The 19,728-nt window shown below is 43.3% G+C and overlaps 1 protein-coding gene across 1 annotated transcript in view; it reads left to right on the forward strand.

Annotated features, from left to right (window-relative positions):
• The window catches only part of LOC145411045 (uncharacterized), a 589,165-nt gene extending 570,067 nt beyond the window's left edge, over positions 1–19,098 (forward strand). Inside the window, exons 7-10 of the mRNA XM_080281107.1 lie at positions 3,279–3,410; positions 12,136–12,269; positions 13,785–13,934; positions 18,973–19,098. Of these exons, the coding sequence (XP_080137233.1) occupies positions 3,279–3,410; positions 12,136–12,269; positions 13,785–13,934; positions 18,973–19,098 (542 nt within the window). The remainder of the gene's footprint in view (positions 1–3,278; positions 3,411–12,135; positions 12,270–13,784; positions 13,935–18,972) is intronic.
• Positions 19,099–19,728: the final 630 nt, after the last annotated feature.

Here is a 19,728-nt window from a genome sequence, read left to right on the forward strand (position 1 = left end):
ATTTATGTATTCAATTACGTACTTGCTTAGGACATCAAAACATACAGTAAGATATCAGTTTTATGCAAGATTTATTTTTTCATTCATTTACTGATTACTTACTTACTTTCTTTTTTACTTACTTAGAGCTGTATACATTTTCCAAGTTCTTTGTGTTTATGTATGTTGGCTTGTAAAATTTTGGATCGAAAATTGTAGAACCGTTCTTTTCTTCATATTTCCTTCTCAGATCAGGGAAAATACATGAAAGTATTGCCTGCTTTGTCGCCACAGGATTCCAGTAATATCTCATAGTACCTCGAAATTCGCAATTTTTTTTTTTTCTTTTAGAACAAATTTTTACAGAGATACAAAATTCCTTCTGCCTATCTTTTTCAAACGTCTGAATAAATCTTCCTGGAAATGGCTTGGCAGAGAGTAGCGCTTGATCTAAATATAGGTTTGGCTAAAATGAAAAAAAAATGCGTCCTAATGTTGAAGGTGTTAATGGAATAATTATTTCATTTATCAGACATCTTTCTTAAACGGAGCACAATCTTCTGGTGGTAGCAAGACTAAATGATACTATACATTGTGGTATTTAGTGGGTAAAAGGAACCAAGACGGATGGAGAGAGAGAGAGAGAGAGAGAGAGAGAAGGAAGAAGAATCACGGTGGCTTGCAAGTTCAAGCAAACTGCAATACGAAATAACATTGCATGCATAAATTCCTCAGAAAGCAGAGGTTAGTGTCCTGTTGTGTGACGCGTGCAGTTGTGGTGGTGGCGGTGGTGGTGTGTGGTGCAGGTGAGGTGGTGGTGGTGCAGGTGGTGTGGCATAGATGTGGTGGTGGTGGTAGTGGTTTAGATGTATGGTACAGGTTTGGTGGTGGTGGTGATGGTGGTGGTGGTGGTGTGTAGTGCAGGTGAGGTGGTGGTGGTGGAGGTGGTGTGGCATAGATGTGGTGGTGGTGGTAGTGGTTTAGATGTATGGTACAGATTTGGTGGTGATGGTGGTTGTGTTGGTGGTGGTGGTGGTAGTGGTATAGCTGTATGGTTCAGGTTTGGTGGTGGTGGTGGTGGTGGTGGTGTGTAGTGCAGGTGAGGTGGTAAAGGTAGGAGTGGTGTGTGGTGTTGTGGTGGTGGTGGTGTGGTACAGTTATGGTGGTGGTGGTGATGGTGGTGTAAGTGTGGCAGAGGGTGTACTGTATGTCTAGATGCGTTGGAGTGGTGAGTAATGCTGTGTTGGTGGTGTCGGTGAGTGGTACCAGTGTGTAGGTGGTAGTGCCATGGTGATGTGTGGTTTTAGTGTGGTGCTAGATGTGTGCGTAGGTGGTGGTGTAGATGCGGTGGATGCAGGCTTGGTAGAAGATGTGCTACGGCTGCAGATGAAGTGGTTAAAGAAAAAGTGCTTTAAAAAAAAAAACACACAGTCTCCTTTGTTTTGGTGACTTAAATTTCAACGCATATTTTTGTACATAAAACAAATCATCGTTACTCCTGCTGTACTTTAAGCTACATTCTGAAACACAGGACGAAGAGCTCTGGAATTCACTGATATATACGGTATTTCAACAACCATCGATTATTCTGTATTACTAATTAAATTATATGACATCCGGCTGGCTTTCCAACACAGAATTACCAGACAGACCGATCGAGCTACACAAACATCGCTCACATCTAATTTCATGGAACGTAAGATTGTGTGTGTGTGTGTGTGTGTGTGTGTGTGTGTGTGTGTGTGTGTGTGTGTGTGTGTGTGTTTTGCGTGTTTTTATTTTTGCCATCTTTTGTCTCACATAGAACAGGGAGACTCAGCCAGCAATCTACCATCGAGTGTGACAGGCAAGAATGTTTTTATTTATTCAGTTAGTTATAGTGTTTTCACGTTAATCTGGTTCAGATATTCGTCATATTGTAGCTAATTTCGCGAAGCTAAGTGGAAGAAATACAATACTACAGCTCTACATCCTTTCCAAAGCACTCTTTCTTGACTAACATCATCTTCTAATGTTAATCTATTGTTACAACTCACCATTGAAGATGGAGACGTGTCAAGTTTAGGCCAAGTTAAAGTAAAAGGATACAGTTATTTTATTTTGCATTCATATAATAGTTATTATTTATTTATTTACTTTCAGTCAGTAGTATACAAATTTCACCCTCCATCACTGCCATGAACCCAGAGAAACGTCTTCAGAAAATTTGTCCCTTCATAGTTTGTGGCAATATAAAAACATGCCATTTAGAACTGATATTCCTGATTATCGTACCCCGCCTTGCACAATTAACCCTTTCAGTCCAATGGCATATTTTCTGTCCTATTTTTATTATCTCCAGACGATTTTATTCACCTTAGGATAGGCTTTTCCAACAGATGGGGTTAGATACAGCCTTCATGACCTCCTCCACGACCAAACTCTCATAAGCTGAATAAAATCGTCTGCAAATAATAATAAACCGCAAAATCACGCCATGGTAGTGAAGTTGTTCAAATTGTAGTGCTGCCTTCCAAACAACAGCCGCCATTAAAGACTGACCCTGTAACAGAAAAAGTTTGAGCTCCCCTTGGTCGAGGGTGTATATTCATCAGCACTCCCCTACCCTTCCCTGGATTCCTGTGGCCGGTTTTATTTCTCATGCACCACTGGCTCCTCTTTCCGTTGCGTTTTTTTTTTTTTTTCTAGTGCAGTATACTTCAGATTCATGTTATTTATTAAACTGTCATTTCTTCAGAAACTCATTATATTTGGTACATTTATTTGGGGTTCAGATCAAGTGCAGCAAACAGAGACCGCCAAATTAAGTGGCCAATGTTTTTAGGGGTAGGAGGAAAATTAATGCATTTAAAAACTACGAGGCAAGGTAAACAAAGTCTGTGTTTGCTGTGACATGGGAAGTGGATGACGGATGGATAACTGAGTGATTTGAACTGTAACGTTTTTCTTGTTATTCATTCTACACTTTATACAGCGACTTCCAGTAAACACACACAAACGCTAAACTCGATATCCTCTCTTCCGCCGTCTTCAGTTTCGGCAAAATATACATTGATTCAGATGTATTTCTAATGCAGCGAGTTCCATCTTATTTCTCTTACTCTTTTTACAACAAGTACTTCAGGTAAACACTCAAAAACACTTTTCACTCTTTCCTTTCTCCTTCCCAGTCATTATGTACGATAAATATACACTGGTACAAATGATTTCAACAGCGTCTTTTGTCATGTTTCGTTTACCTCTTCTATAGCGACTTCTTCAGATAAACACAACACACTAAATCCACTTCCCCTCCTCAGGCTCCCCTGATATCTTGATCTGTGGCAACTGTCGCGAGCTGTTCTCCAACCTGGGTGACTTCATCGACCACCGCCGCTCCTACTGCAAGCTGAGGTTCACATGCAAGTGCTCCTCCTACAGCGGCGTCGTGCGTGAGTATCCCAGACCGTGACTATAATTTTTCACCTTAACATGGGCCAGATTTTCGTCCTTTTGCCGTTTATTTCACGTCAAAGCAGTTAATTTCTCGCATCCTGTTTTAAGAAGAATGTAGTTTTATGAATCTTATGGAAAACGGAGTGCTGGTGGTGAGTCATAGGTAGGAACATAGCCAAACGACCACTCTTTTGGCTATGGGTAGGAGTAAGGCCGTATTCTCAAGTAAGGCAGCTTCTTAACACATTATCCCAATCCATTTATTTTGCTTATTACACTTTACTGTCATATTCTGTGTTTTATAAATTCTCCCAATATTGCCATAATATGCATAAATAACGTACAAAAGGGTACCAGTCACTCGTATCAAAAAATAAATAGCTAAGGAAGAGGTGTTAGGGAGCTTCCTTAACCGACGAGAATACGAGCCTAGGTGTAGTTTCGTGCCTGTTGCTATATTTTAATTTATGGAGATGCCTTATTATTTTACACGTATTTTCTCGCAATACGTGAATGTTTCCCGGATATGTGATCCTCTCAAGTACAAATTTTTACGTGAAAAGTCAGAGAAAAAAAATCCCTTCAATTCACTGACGTATTTGTTTTTTTTTTTTAATCTAATTCTCTCTCCCTTCAGACGATTAATCTCACCTTGCGGAAGAACTCTCTCACTTGTGGAGTTAGTGAGAGCTGTATCTAACCTCCCCCTCAGCTGGAAAAGTCTATCCTGAGCTGGGTAAAATCGTCTGGAGATACTAAGACTGAGATAGGATTGAGGTCGTGGGGGTTGAGGTGAGGGAGTTTAGGTGAAGTTAGGAAGGGTAATTTTGTGTGTGTGTGTGTGTGTGTGTGTGTGTGTGTGTGTGTGTGTGTGTGTGTGTGTGTGTGTGTGTGTGTGTGAAGTATAGCTTTTGAGAGAGAGAGAGAGAGAGAGAGAGAGAGAGAGAGAGAGAGAGAGGAGGGGGGGGGAGTAGAGGAGGGAAAGGAAGACAAAGAGGGAAGGATACAACACGAGAAACCTCCTACCCCCAACCTCCCCACTCTCCCCTCTGCCCACTTCTCCCCTCCCCACTCCCCTTATCCCCTCTCCCCTCTCCCCACTCCCCATCCCCTCTCCCCTCTCCCCACTCAGCAGTAATTAAACCCAAGTGGTCATTAGCCCGTCCCTAACTTGGCCAGTCTGTTATCACCAAGCACCAGTTTAGGCGACTTAATTCTGCTTCATTATCCCGTTGCATTACTCGCCGGAATTACCCTTTTTAATCTGCCTTGAGTGTGCCTTTAAGGGCGCGGGATTAGTACGTGTGCGCGGGAAGGAGAGAGAGAGAGACAGAGACAGACAGACAGAGACAGACAGACTGAGAGGAGAGTTAGATGGATTTACAAGGACAGTTTTTACCTTAAAAGGCCTTACGACTCATACTAAGGCTGTATTATGAGAGAGAGGGGGACGGGGAAATTTTATGCGGGTAGGTGTGTGAAAAATGTGAATGAGAAAAATTTGTCTGATAAAGAAAGAGACCTGAATAAAATTTGTATATTATGGAAAATTAACCAGTGATTTTTATTATTTCGTCGAGAGAGAGAGAGAGAGAGAGAGAGAGAGGAAAATGGGTAGCGTTGGTGGGAACAAGGGAAAATGGGCAGAGGTGGTGTAGTTGTTATTTAAGCGACGACGCGCGGAATTTTGCTCGCCAACTCGCGCTCCGGGGGATTTCGTGTGCGCATTTTTTTTTTTTCGGCCCATTTCTTTAGATGTTCCAGGCGTTTTTTTTTTTTTTCTAGACACGGTGCTCCTTCATCTTTTTTCTTCCTCCCTCCCGCGCAGAGTCTTGTGCTCAGACACTGCTTTTTTCCTCTCCAACAGTGGTATTCATCAAAAATGTTTCTTCTTGTTTTCCTCACCGTCTGCCATGCCCTCCATGTCGCATTTTCTTGGAGGGGGAACTTTTCTTAATTTCCGGAACTTTTCTGGGGCCACGCTCGCTCCTTGGTGGTGGAATTGAATTTACTCTGGCTGGATTATATGTGATAATGAATTCCTGAGAATGCATTAGCGCGTAATTGTGTAAAGGGTGAAACTGTGTTAACTAAGGCGGTGTGTACAGGCGCCGCTTGCGAAATTCAACTCCTCCCATTTCGAGGTTTTTCCTCCTAGTAATTCATGTATATTTTTTACCTGCGACATAAGGTTAAAGGTATATGATAGCGACGCTCACTAGATTTTTAGTAGTAGTAGTAGTAGTAGTAGCAGTAGTAGTAGTCGATGTAGCTGCAACCGTAGGATCATCTGAACTTGAACCCGGTGAGTCGTAGGTCAATGCTGCCCGTCCCTCGCTGTCTTCCATCCGTATTTCAGGGGACAGGGATGCGACTGAGGGACGTTTGTGTAACCAGGAAGCTCATCTGCCTTGTCATGTCGGTGTTATCGCGTGAAGGTGTCCCTGTTCAGTCCTATACCACCCTTCCCCATATACCACTCTCCTCATACACCACCCTTCCCCATATACCATCCTTTCTCATATACCGCCCTTCCTCATATACCACCCATCCCCATATACCACATTTCCACATATACCACCCTTCCTTATATACCGCCCTTCCTCATATACCACCCATCCCCATATACCACATTTCCACATATACCACCCTTCCTTATATACCACCCTTCCCCATATACCTCCTCTCTCCATATACCACCCTTCCCCATATACCACCCTTCCTTATATACCACCCTTCCTCATATACCACCCTTCCCCACATACCACCCTTCCCCATATACCTCCTCTCTCCATATACCACCCTTCCCCATATACCACCCTTCCTTATATACCACCCTTCCTCATATACCACCCTTCCCCACATACCACCCTTCCCCACATACCACCCTTCCTCATATACCACCCTTCCTCATATACCACCCTTCCTCATATACCACCCATCCTCATATACCACCCTTCCTCATATACCACCCTTCCTCATATACCACCCATCCTCATATACCACCCTTCCTCATATACCACCCTCCCTCATATACCACCCTTCCTCATATACCACCCTTCCTCATATACCACCCTCCCTCATATACCACCCTTCCTTATATACCACCCTTCCTCATATACACCCTTCCTTATAAATCACTCATCCCCATATACCACCCTACCTCTTAATCTCTTCTACCTTATTTCCACCTTATATCCTGAAGTTTTATTAAAGATCGAGGGTTATATTCTAAGTGGCACTGGGTGATTTCGCAACACCTCTTCCTTTGCGATTTATTCTCAGCCTGACACCTCATTATCATCGTGTATATTACTGATGTATACCATGTCGAAATTAAAGCCATATAAGTAACGTACAAGAGAACGTTAAGGTGTAATATACAAAATAAATCGCTAAGGAAGAGGTGTTACGAAGCCTTCCCTACCAGTTATAGTAGGCCCTACGTGTCAGTTCATAGCCACCTTGATTGCTTTGGGAGATGGAACGCCCACCATCCACTCACTCGATGTAGCGTTCCCTTCAGTTGCCCCTATAGTGTTCCGAGCTTAAAATCGTCTGGCTGGGTGGGTTGACCTTGCCGAAAACCAGGCCACCACCACCACCACTACCACAACTACCATCATCATCATCATCATCACCACCACCACTATCATCAGCATCAGCATCACCACCACCACCACTAGCAACAACAACAATCATATTATTTTTAAAATCTGTAGAATCCAGAAATCACACACACACACACACACACACACACACACACACACACACACACACACACACACACACACAGTAAAGAAAAATGGAAATAAAAAAAAAAACTTGACACCGGCTCAGCACTGGGTACGATCATCTGAGCAAAAGTTTCCGATTCTCATTTTAATCAGTTCCTCTTGGCGGCGCGGAGTTAAGAGGAAGAGGAGTGAGAGGAAGAGGTTTACTGTGCCCCCCCCCCTCTCCCTCTCTCTCTCTCTCTCTCTCACACACACACACACACACACACACACACACACACACACACACACACACACACACACGTCTTATCCCCCAGTGCAATCTTGCGAGAGAGAAAAAAATGGATATTGTTTTTCTGTATTACCGATTTTGCAAAGTTTTGGATTAGCATAAGAACCGGGATGACTGGTGGGGGAGGAGGGGGGGTGGGGGAGTGGTGGAGGGGGGAGAGGGAGGGGGAGGGGGAAGGGGAGGGAGCGGTGGGAGGGGAAAGAAAAGTGGTATGAGGGGGATGGGAGAGGGACAGCAGGAGGTATTGTATTTTAAAGAGAGAGAGAGAGAGAGAGAGGGGGGGGGGAAGTGAGAAGTTCTGGTGGGAGAGGGGTGGTGGGTAGGGGAGATGAATATTGATGGGGTGGGGGAAGAAGTGCTGGGGAAGGGGGTGATGGCAGATATGACAGGTAGAGAGAACGAGAGGGAGAGAGGTAGGAAATGTGAGGGAAGGGTGAAGGAAGAGTGAATGAGCTGGAGAGGAGGGAGGGGGTGCTTTGAGGGGAGAATGAGAGGGGTCACTGGGAGTAGGGGGTGGATGTGGAGGGGGAGAGAGGAGGAATGGCGATGAAGAGGAGGAGGAAGAGTAAATGGGGAGGAGAGGAAGGAGGGGGAGTTTTGAGGTGAGCATTAGGGGTGGTAGGGAGGAGGGGTGAATGTTGATTAGAGTGGGGTGAATATCGATAAGAAAGGGGTGGGTGAGGGCAGAGGAGGGGAATATAAAGTCAGAAATAACCAAGAAAGGAGGATGTTTAAAGGCAAGAAAGAGGGGAGCTTAAATGCAAGAATGAGGGGAGCTTAAAAGCAAGAGGGGAGCTTAAAGGCAAGAAAAGGGGAAGTTTAAAGACAGGAAAGAGGGGAGCTTAAAGGCAGGAAAGAGGGAAGCTAAAAGGCAAGAAAGAGGGAAATTTAAAGGCGAGGAAAGGGGTTTCTAAGGGAAGTAAGTTAAGGTGGGCCAAGACAAAAGTGAAAGAACGAGAAAGTGTGTGAGGGATTGTGGTGTGTAGAGGAGAAAGGAACGTTACTTAGTAGGGACAAAAGATGAGTAGACAAAATAGATATAATCAGCGTATCCCAACATCCTTTATAGTTGCTCTGTAGGGGCAACAGATGAATTGACCAAAAGAAGTAGAATCAGTCTCCGTAGCCTCTAACGTTACTTAATAGGGATAACATGAATAGACGAACTGAATGCAATCACTTTATCTCCACATCCTTTATCGTTACTGTGTAGGGACAACTAATAAGAAGAGAATCTAATAAAGACACTGTTTCCAGGAATGGCCCGACCGGGGTGGGGGGGCGGGGGGTTATCCCCCAATGTTTGTTTCTGAGTTGGTCAGAAAATTACTGAGTTGGTCAAAAGTGGAGAGTGGAGACTTTTTTTTTTTACATAAAAGGAGAGGTCTCCGAGAGGACAAAATATTTTTTTACATAAGTTTTGTGCTTGTGTGTGTGTATATAGGCTATATATATATATATATATATATATATATATATATATATATATACTGTATTTATAAAATATTTGGAGGACAAAATACAAAATACCCTAGTTTCCCTCCTGTCAGAAGAATTGTCTGAGCCCAAATCGTGTACCATATTAATCAAGGGGCCTGGACCTGGACCTCCTTCACCCAAAGAACAGTGGCAAGGGGGGGGGGGGGTCGGGACAAATTTGTATGCACTCCTGCTACTGGTGTGGTCGTAAATAACTCCAAATGTCATGAGTGGGTCCGTTGGTTTAATTAGAGTAGTAAATAATTTCATGATGTCTATTTTCTTGTCAACAATAATTCAGGCTTGGGTCCAAGTTCAGGTGCATTACTTAAATACAAGTAACAATAATAATTACTTTGTCATAAACTTGGTTTATTTATGATACCTATTTAGTTGGTAAGACCGTAACGCCGAACGGGTCAAGTTGGTCAAAATTGTCTTTACCCCCCCCATCACATACTCCTCAGGCCATCGTTGTTTCTTCACATCCCTTACCGTTACTGAGTAGGGTAAGATTAATGAAGACAAAATAAATATAAAAAAAAACTATATTCACATCCCCTCCTCATTCCAAGGAAGGGTTGTTAATGAACAGGGACAAGTGAAGGTAAATTAGTCAGTCATTCACACTACCTCATCTTCTATCACTTGCACTGAGGGGTCGTTGATGAGTAGGGACAAAATAAACAGAAGAAAACTATAGCAGATATACTCTAACCTAACGAAGATCCCTAACCCCTGATTGCTAGGTTGATGGCCTAGTGAGAAAGAAGGGTTGATTTGAGTAGTAACCAAGGAGACTCATTTATACTTCACACATAAAGCTCACCTTATCCCAAGCAACCAAGACCCGTATTCTCGTCAGTTAAAGAAGCTCCCTAACGCCCCTTTCTAAGCGATTTATTTTGCTTAATACTCCTCTTCCTGTGTCATTCAAGTCATACTCAGCATAGGTAACACACAGATTGATATTAACCAGCCGTATCCAAAAATAAATCGCTAAGGAAGAGGTGCAACGAAAATACGAACCCAAGACATTGTGGTTGTGAGTGTGGTCCGGTTCCGTCAGATGAAAAAAAAAACACTAACATTCCTCAGGCCTCAATCTATCTATCCATCTCATATCCCTTGCAAATAGAAGTCGTTACTGAGTAGGGACAGAATAGATAAACTTAAATCCCCCTGATCATAAAGAAGGGTCGTTACTGAACAGGGACAGAATACTCAGATGGAAGAAACCCTAATTTCCTCCAGTCATCACACACACACACACACACACACACACACACACACACACACACACACACACACACACACACACACACACACACACACACACACACACACACACACACACACACACACACACATCGCAGTTGTACTCAGACACAATCATTCTTGCACATACGACTTACACATATATACACCCACAAGCACACCGACTTACTCTCACACACACACACACACACACACACACACACACACACACACACACACACACACACACACACACACACACACACACACACACACACACACATTCAGCTAATCCCCCAGAGCCCGAATGAGGTAGGGTGGGTGGAGAGGGCGAAGTCTCTTTATTGTGTATTTTCCATTGGGTCTGCGATATTGTGCTGTGGAGAGAGAGAGAGAGAGAGAGAGAGAGAGAGAGAGAGAGAGAGAGAGAGAGAGAGATTTATGAAAGAACCCGAATGGGAAAATATATTTTAGAGAGGAATGAAAACCTGGAGAGAAAAAATATATTAAAGAAACCGTAATTTATTTCGTATTTGAGAGAGAGAGAGAGAGAGAGAGAGAGAGAGAGAGAGAGAGAGAGAGAGAGAGAGAGAGAGAGAGAGAGAGAGAGAGAGAGTTTTCTGAGTATGGAACACTGTATAAGAAATCTACGTTTAAAATGTGACCAAAATCCTTTTAAGAATTTGTATAAGGAAATCTGTACCAGAGAGAGAAAAGATGTATAAAAAAAAATATCTCCCTAGGAAAGAATTTAGTTGGAGAAAATCTATATATGATAGAGAGGAGGAAGGGAGGAGGGAGTGTCCATAAGAAAAAGCTGTGCCATATATGAGGGTTTATAGAAGATTTATGCGAGAGAGAGAGAGAGAGAGAGAGAGAGAGAGAGACAGACAGACAGACAGATAGACATACATACATACATACAGACAGACAGACAGACAGACAGAGACAGAGACAAACTGAGACAGAGACAGTTTGGCAGAGATGAGGTAGTAAATGAGAGACTACGTTCTCTCTCTCTCTCTCTCTCTCTCGGGTATTTACGACGCTGTGTTTATGCCTAGTCGGTGGAGATGTTATTCTCAGCTGCCCTTGTGTGTGTGTGTGTGTGTGTGTGTGTGTGTGTGTGTGTGTGTGTGTGTGTGTGTTTCTGGCTCGACCCGCTCGTTTCGTGGTAAAGCCAAGTGGAAATATAATGTTGTTGTTGCTAATGATGATGATGATGGTGATGATGATGATGATTTGCACTGTCCATGATGATGATGATGATGATGATGTGTACAAGACGGTGGAGACCGCCTTATTAATGTGTCATGTTTCATCTTTTTTTTTTTTTTTTTTTTTCCTGAGTTTATATGTAGCCTTGAGTGTGTTTGTTCCCTGTGTCTTATCCTTTGTATCCATCTCTATGTTTCTCTTGTTCTGATTGTGTTTGGTTTGCTTGTGTATACCCCCTCTTCCTCCCTCCCCATCCCATGTATGCAGTATTCTGAGTGTGATGCTGTACTGAATGTGTTGTGTCTCCTGAGTATGCTGTTGCTGCTGGATGTGTATGTGTGATTCTGTACTGAGCGTGACCTCTCTCCTCAGTTTTCCGTTTCTTCTGTATATGTTTCCCCCGTGAATGAATACTTCCTGGGTGTATTGTTTCTTGTGAATGTGCCTCCCTTAATGTGTCGCTCTTGAGTATACTGTTTCCTTAGACTGTGTCCATCCTGAGTATAGTGCTTCCTCTGAATATAACCCCATACAGTATGTGTCCCTCCTGAGCATGTAGTTTCTCTTACTGTCATCTCTACCCCTGAATGTCTCCTAAGTAAGTTGCTTCCCCTGAATGTATCCCCCACTGAATACATCCGAAGTATATTGTTCCCCGCCCCCTCTATGTGTAATTTCCATTCATCTGTTTTCCTCCTCCTCAACATGCACCTCTCTAATATTACTCCCATGTTGCAGGGAATGAGGAGAGCGCCCTGCTGCTGTGTGCCCTGTGCAAGGAGAACTTCGCCTCGGCCTGGGATCTGATGGTGCACGCCCAGGCAGCACACATGGTCAACATCTACCAGCTTGGGTCAAAGGAGTCATCCCAGGTCAGTCGGGGTCACGGAGAGGGGGAACAGTGGTTGATTTAGGTGGGAAAAGGTCAGGTTGATGATGATGATGATGATTGATGGTGGTCGTGGTGACAGTGATGATGATGATGATGATGATTACACATGGTTAGATTACACTGTCTAGGATCAAATGAGTCGGTCCAGGTCAGTCAGGGTCACCCCTTGGAGAATCAGGTTTGCAGATAAACTTTAACCTTTTGATTGTGGTCGGTGGGGGCATCCTCCATTCACTCGATATAGTGCCACCTTCAGGGAACTCTTACACATAGTGAAAAAGGTTTAATATAGCCCCATCTCTGTACACTGGATAGTAACCAGATAATCAAATGGGCGCCTGGTGGTCTAGTGGGTCAATACTCTCCAACTGGATGTGACCTGAGGGGTGAGTGGAATTATTTGCTCACATAACGTTGTTCAGGGAATGGTGAGTGGTCACTTAGCTTAAATGTCAGGACTTAGTAGTCCAGTCTCGGGCTTCCAAGCTCTTGATGGGGCAATAAAGGATTGGCTGATAGATAGGAAAGATTGTAGATGATTTTCCTCAGCTATATAGAATTAACCCGTTCAGTCCGATGAATATATTTTCTTCTATCTGCTGCCTGACAATTTCATTCAGCTTTGGAGAGCACCGTAATAGTAAAAGGATTAATAAAGGAAAAGGACAGCTTCAGCCTGCAATAATCCGGGTTAACGTTGCAGATGCACACAGAGCCATAACAGAGACAAAAACAACAACAACTAGCCTCGATTCCTTCCTTAGGCCTTAGTGGTTTACACCATTTATACCTCTGTCATCCCTCTACCACAGCCCTGCCTAACCCTGCCTCCCCACCCCCATCCCCCGACACAGGACGGCGGTACAGGGCGATCTCTACCATTGTCAGTCCTACCTGCTGAAACATAATTTTTTTACGTTCCAATTGGGAAGAAAGACAAGAAGGTGGGCAGAGAGAGAGTAGGGCCATTGATATGAAAAAGGAAATGTACTGTAGGTGTATGGTTTAGCTTCACTGTATACAGTTTTTAGGTAAGGTGCCTAACCATACCTCCCTCACCTTAGGATTACTGTACCTCCTTCCGCTCTGCCTAATCTTTGTGTGACCCAGCCGTGTCTCATCATAGGACTCACCTCTCCTCTGCTTAATCTCCCCTTAACCTTGACTCCTCCCCCCCCCCTACAGGACTGCTTGCTATACTAACCTGTACTCTGCCTAATCCCTGCCTAACTCTGCCTTACCTCCCGCAGAACTGCTGTACCATCCTCTGCATTACCTAATCCCTGTCTAACACTGCCTTACCCCCAGCAGGACTGCTATAGGCCTACCACCCTCCATTTTGCCTAATCCCCGCCTAACCCTGCCTCCTCCCGCAAAACGGCTCTACCACCCTCTATTCTGCCTAATCTCTGCCTAATCCTACCTTTCCTTCGCAGGACTGCTATGCTACCCTCTCCTTTGCCTAAACCCTGCATAACTCTGCCTCCCCCAACAGGACGGCGCAACAGGCAGCTCCTCGGAGGACGGGATGGCCGGGGGGGACCTGACACCCGTCGTCACCCCGGAGACCAACGGAGGCGAGGCGAGCGGCGAGGGTGAGAGCATGAAGGTAGAGGATGAGGTCCCTGCACCCCTGCCCAAGGAGGTGAGGAGCAGGGTAGGCAGGGAGGGGGAGGAGGCAGGATGGAGGAGAAGAATGGAGCAAGAATGGAGGTAGGAAAAGACGGAGCAAGGCAGAAATGGAGGTAGGAAGAGACTGAAGGAATGACAGCAGAAAGAGTGGTAGGGAAGGGACGGAATGCGTGACTGCAGAGAGAGGTAGGAAGCGATGGGAGGAATGACAGCAGAAAGGGAGGTAGGAAGAGACGGAAGAAAAAAAGGGAATTAGGAACGAAATGGGAGGAGTGACGACTGAAAGGAAGGTAGGGAGGAAACAGACAAAGACTGGGTATGGAAAAAGAAGATATGAAAGATGGAGAGTTACTCTGGGGAAAAATAAGCACAAGAGGAAGGGGGAAAGGGATCTGCAGAGATGGGGGATTTATATTAAAGAAAAGCGCTGGGCAAGAAAGAACGAAAAAGAAAATAAGAAAAGGAAGTAGAAAAAATGAGATAGATGAAAGAAGAAATGTAGAAAAAAGGAAGGGAAAGGAAAGATGAGAGACTTAGCTCTATATAAAAAATTAACTGAGAAAAAAACGAAAAAAGTGAACTGAGTCAGAAGAAACTAAAAAATATATATATATCACAAAAGGAAGTAGAAGAGACTGGAGAAAGTGTTCAGCACTGTAGGGAAGGAGGAGGAAGGGAGTGAGGAAAGAGGGAAGTGGGAGGGGAGAAGGAACGAGAGGAATGAGAGGTTTGAAAGGATGGAGTACGACAGAAAAGTAGACAGGAACGAGATGGAGGAAGACAGAGTAGAAAAAAGAAATGGAAAATGAGGGACACTTACAGAAAGAACGGAACAGAGCAAAACAAAGAAGCAAGGTAGGAGGCAGGAAGAAGACATTTAGGAGAGAAAGAATGTAAGATAGAGAAACGGAAGAGGAGAAAGAGCTGAATGATGAAAGATAGAAGAGAATCGATTATTTTTTTTTTTAAAGTAGGGTAGAAAAGGAAAGGAGAAAAAAGTGGAGAAGGCAGAAGACGGAAATATGAAAGAAAGAAATGGAAAACTAAAATGCAAAAAGATGGAAAGGAAGGAATGAAGGTAGAAGTGATTGCTGGAAAATGTGGATGATCGGACCAAAAAAAAAAAAAAAAAAAAAAAATGGCGAATTACAAAAGTGATAAAAGACGACTGAAGTGAAGGTAGGAAAGTAAGATGTAGGTGATGGGGCTTGATAAAAGGGGAATCGAGCATAGGAAAATAAGTAGAAGGGGAGTAGAAAACAGATGAAGATAGGAAGCGATCAGGATAAAGGATGCGACAGGTCAGAAAAGGTGAAAAGATTGTGAAAAAGGAGAAAGAAGAAAGGAAAAAGGAGAGAGAGGAAGGACGGATAGAAGTGGAGGCAATCTTGGTAGGAAAGTAGGTAGCAAGAAAAAAGACAAAAAAGAAAGTAGAAAGGGCATGTGAAGGATGTGAAGGATCTAGAAGGAAGGAAGGAAACAAGAAGGAAAGAAATGGAAGGAAGTAGGTAAGATAATGAAGGAGGCGAGAAGGGTGGAGAGAGAGGGTGGTGGCAAGAAAGGGAGATGTAAGAGGCTTGTAAAAAAGCAGAAACGGAGGTAGGAGGAGATGGGGGGAAGTTGGAGTAAGGAGAGAGAGGAATGAAAAGAAGGACAGGGAGGTGAAGTGTGAGAATGAAGGTGAAATGGGATATCAGGGTGGAAGGATGGAGAGGTGGAGGAGAAGAGGGATGGCAGAGAGAGAGGAAAAAAGTAAAAGATGGTGGGAAAATTCATAATCCCATCACCTACATTCTTCACACACACACACACACACACACACACACACACACACACACACAAGCAGTTTAATTAAGCGGTATAAACGAATATTTGGGGCTGACCTTGTGGCATTTGGAGTAACCTTTTTATTATTATTATTATTATTATTATTATTATTATTATTATTATTATTAATGAGCTATCTCTATTTCCGAGAGGGGAAGAAGGTAGAAGAAGAGCGACGGAAGGACACGTTGGAATGCTTAAAGAGAGGGGAAAGGGAAAGTAAGGGAGTTTAAGAGAAGGAAATGTGAATGAGGGAACGAAAAGACAGGAAGGGGTGTAAAAAGAGAGAGAGGAGTAGGTAGGGTGGGCTGCGGGCGGAAGAGAGAGGTAGAGAGAGAGAGAGAGCTATGAAGGAAGGGGAACTAAAGAGAAGAGATGAACGGATGGAAGGAGTAGGAAGGAAAACATAAAAAAATAGCCGCGGGATTTAGAGAGGGGGGAGAGGGAAAAGAGAGAAAGAGCAGATAGAGGGATGGGGGAGAACACAAGTGAAGGCAAACAGCGACAGACCAATTAACCCTTTTGGGCCTATTTAATGTACAGTTATCTCTGAGCGTGATATTTACTCTAGGTGGGGAAAAAGCCGGGACGATGATGATGATGCTAATGATATGATAATGATGAGAGATGGAGGGGAAGACTAGAAGAAGGAGACAGAGAGTGAGGTGGAGGGAATGGAGAGGTGTATGAAGGGTAGAGTGATGTGGGATGGAGAGAAGACAGACTGATGTAAGAGGAAAAACATTATGGAGGGACCCACAGGTTTACAGTTTCTGGCTATAGATAATGAGATGGAGATGATGATTCGGAAGAAAAGGGGGTAAAAGGAGGGAAATAGACAGATGGGCAGGAGGAGTGGTAGATGTTGTACTTGGAGAATATAGACAATGGAGGAAGGGAGGGAAAGGGAAAGAGAGAGACAAAGAGAGAGAAGGGAGAAGTGGGAGGGGAGGTAAAAACAAGATAGAGTGTTGAGAAAGAGAAAGGTGGAGAGGGAAATAGACGGATATGTAGGGGGAGGAAGAGAGAAGGAAAGACAGATAAAGAGAGAGGGGAGGTGAGATGGGCAGAGGGGGTGCTTGACGTTGTACTTAGTGAGAGTAGTGTTGCTCTCCACCCTGACAGAATTAGTGTACCGTACTTTGATATTAGTCCCTCACCTGTATGTGTCAGTAGAGTATGTAATATCCCTTCGGCTGTATGTACCAGCACAGTATGTATAATTCCCTCCCCTGTATGTATCAGTAGAGTATGCATTACCCTGTATTATCCTGTAGGCGTACTGGGCCATATTCTCTTGATCTGGGAAAACTCACTGCCGCCTCTTCCCTGCTGATTTATGTTGCATTTAATATCTTGACATTTTCTTTATATATATATATATATATATATATATATATATATATATATATATATATATATATATATATATATATATATATATATATATATATATATATATATTTATGCATATGTATGTATAAAATTATGTACAAGAAAGAATAGTTATATCCAGTGCAGAAGTAAACTGGCATGGAAGAGATGGCAGAGATCCTTCTGAGCGTAGAGGAATGGCGTGCCATAACTGTGTCATGGTAAAGTAGACCCTCCGCATACCCTACCTAACGACCGCAACCCTTGTAGTGTAGCAAGTAGACACAATTAATAACAAGTCCCAGGTTAAAAAATACAAAAATAATAAGAAAATAAAATAAAAAAATATCTTGCAATCTCTCATTTCTCTCTGAGTCTTGAAATATTTCGTTTTTTCCTGAGTGTTCTCTCCCATTTTTCGTATTTTTAACTAATTGTGATCGACGTTTCTTTAACTCTTTCAGCACAATGACGTCTTTTATATTCCAATCTTGCTACCTGCAGACGATTTTATTCAGGTTACGAGAGAATTTTTGAATTGTTAGGGGTTAAAAATAGCCGTCATTAACCTCTTGCATATCTACCCTGCTGTTAACCGAATAAAACCGTCTGGCAGTAGCAACAATAAAGACGTTCTAGGGCTGAGGAGGTTTTATAACATGGAGCTATCTACACGCTCTCTGCTGGCTGTTTTGACAGGCCTGTTTTTCTTAAATTCCGAATATCATTTTTCAAAATACCTTTGCTTTTTCATTCATTTAGGTGAGTCCTAGGCTTCCAGTAGATTATTTTGCGGTATAATAAAATTATATATATATATATATATATATATATATAATGCGTTTTAGTAAGAAACTTGACTTCTTACTATATTTTTATTATATATTGGATTTTGAGGATTTTTATTAATCATATGTGTGTCGTACTTGCCTCTTTTGGTGAAGAGGCTTATTACGATGATAATGATTTTGTATATCATTTTTCTGAAGTAAAACTATACTGTTGAGCTCAGACATAAAATTCCATTATCAGCATTTTTTCGACCACTTGGATGTTGAGGACTTGTTATTTAGCTTTTGGGCTGAAATGTAAAATGTATTGCTATGTTTAGAAATAAAATAATTCAAGTAATATTTTCAAAGCTCTGCATCAGATTATGAGAACTTTTCATTATACTGTATCGAGCTTCTGACTTTGGAAGCAATGTTCTACTGTTGAGATTAGAAATAAATTTGATTATATCTACCATATGTTTTCAGTATGTATTGAATTTTGAAGAATTGATATTATGCTTTTGAGAATAGGGAGTAAAAATGCTCAGAATATTTTTCAGTCTATAATGAATTTTTAAGGCTTTATAATACTATGTTTTTGTGTTTTGATACGAAATTCTGATCTGAACATACTTTCCTGTTCTGTAATGAATTATTAGGATATTTTTAATATTGCTATGTATGCTTATGAGTTTATATATAAAGTACATTCCGAAAAATTTTTGCCTCCTAAAATGGATTTTGAGTGATGTTACGGTTTTGAATTTAGAAATATAATTACCCTGCACTTTGTCTAGTAGAAAATGAAGTCAGGTATGTGGCCCGTGTTTGGAGGCTTCGTAGTATCTCTTCTTTGGCTATTTATTTTGCACATTACACCTTAACATTCTCCTGTATGTTTGTGTTTTCGTTTTATTGTCAACATAGTTTGCATCAGTGATATATGAGAGAATAGCGAGGTGTAATGTGCAGAATAAATCGCTTAGGAAGAGGTGTTACGAAGTCTCCAAAGGCACTCAGAAAACGGGTCTATGGAGTGTTGAGATGGAGTGTGCTAATGCGTACCCCCTCTTTCAGAACGGCGTGAGCGGTGAGGAGGACGGTGAAGGAAACGGCGAGATGATGAACGGCGCGTCACCAATCACCTCGCAGACGGAGGGGGAGCAGGGGGAGGGGGAGGGAGAGACGGGGGGAGCACAGTGAACCTCCTACACCTGTCACCCGTCACCACCACCACCACGCACCCTAGCCCTCACCCTCACCCCCCAACACACCCTCCCCACCAATAGCCTCAATCCTCCTCACACCCTTAGCACCCCTACCAACATCCTTAATCTGTCTCATATCCTTAGCACTCCTGCGAACATCCTCAATCCTCCTCATGCCTTCAACCATACTTCTCCAGATGCCCTCTCCAGCACCCATACTCCTCCGAACACCCTCCAACGCACCCTTAATCCTTCAAGCACCTTCCACCCACGCACCGTCACCCCTCCACACTCCAGCACCACCTCTCAAAGCACCCATGCCTCTGCACACCCGAGTCACGCCTCTCAACGCACCCTCAGTGTAGCGCATCCCAGCCACACCGTTCAACGCACCCCAGCCTCTTCACATCACGGGCACACTCCACGCACCCACACCTCCCCACACAGCAGCACACACACTTCACAATGCACACTCACTGCACCTTATTCTAGTCATGCCTCAGCACGTACCCTCACTGCGCCTCACCCCCACACCGCACAGCACACCCACTCCAGCCCTCACCCTAGTCACACCTCTCCCCACTCCCGCACCCACGCTTCACACTCCAGCCACACATCTCACTCG

The sequence above is a fragment of the Coenobita brevimanus genome, chromosome 87, assembly GCF_032717465.1.
Source record: "Coenobita brevimanus isolate Jiangsu-jjx chromosome 87, ASM3271746v2, whole genome shotgun sequence".
Lineage (NCBI taxonomy): Eukaryota > Metazoa > Arthropoda > Malacostraca > Decapoda > Coenobitidae > Coenobita > Coenobita brevimanus.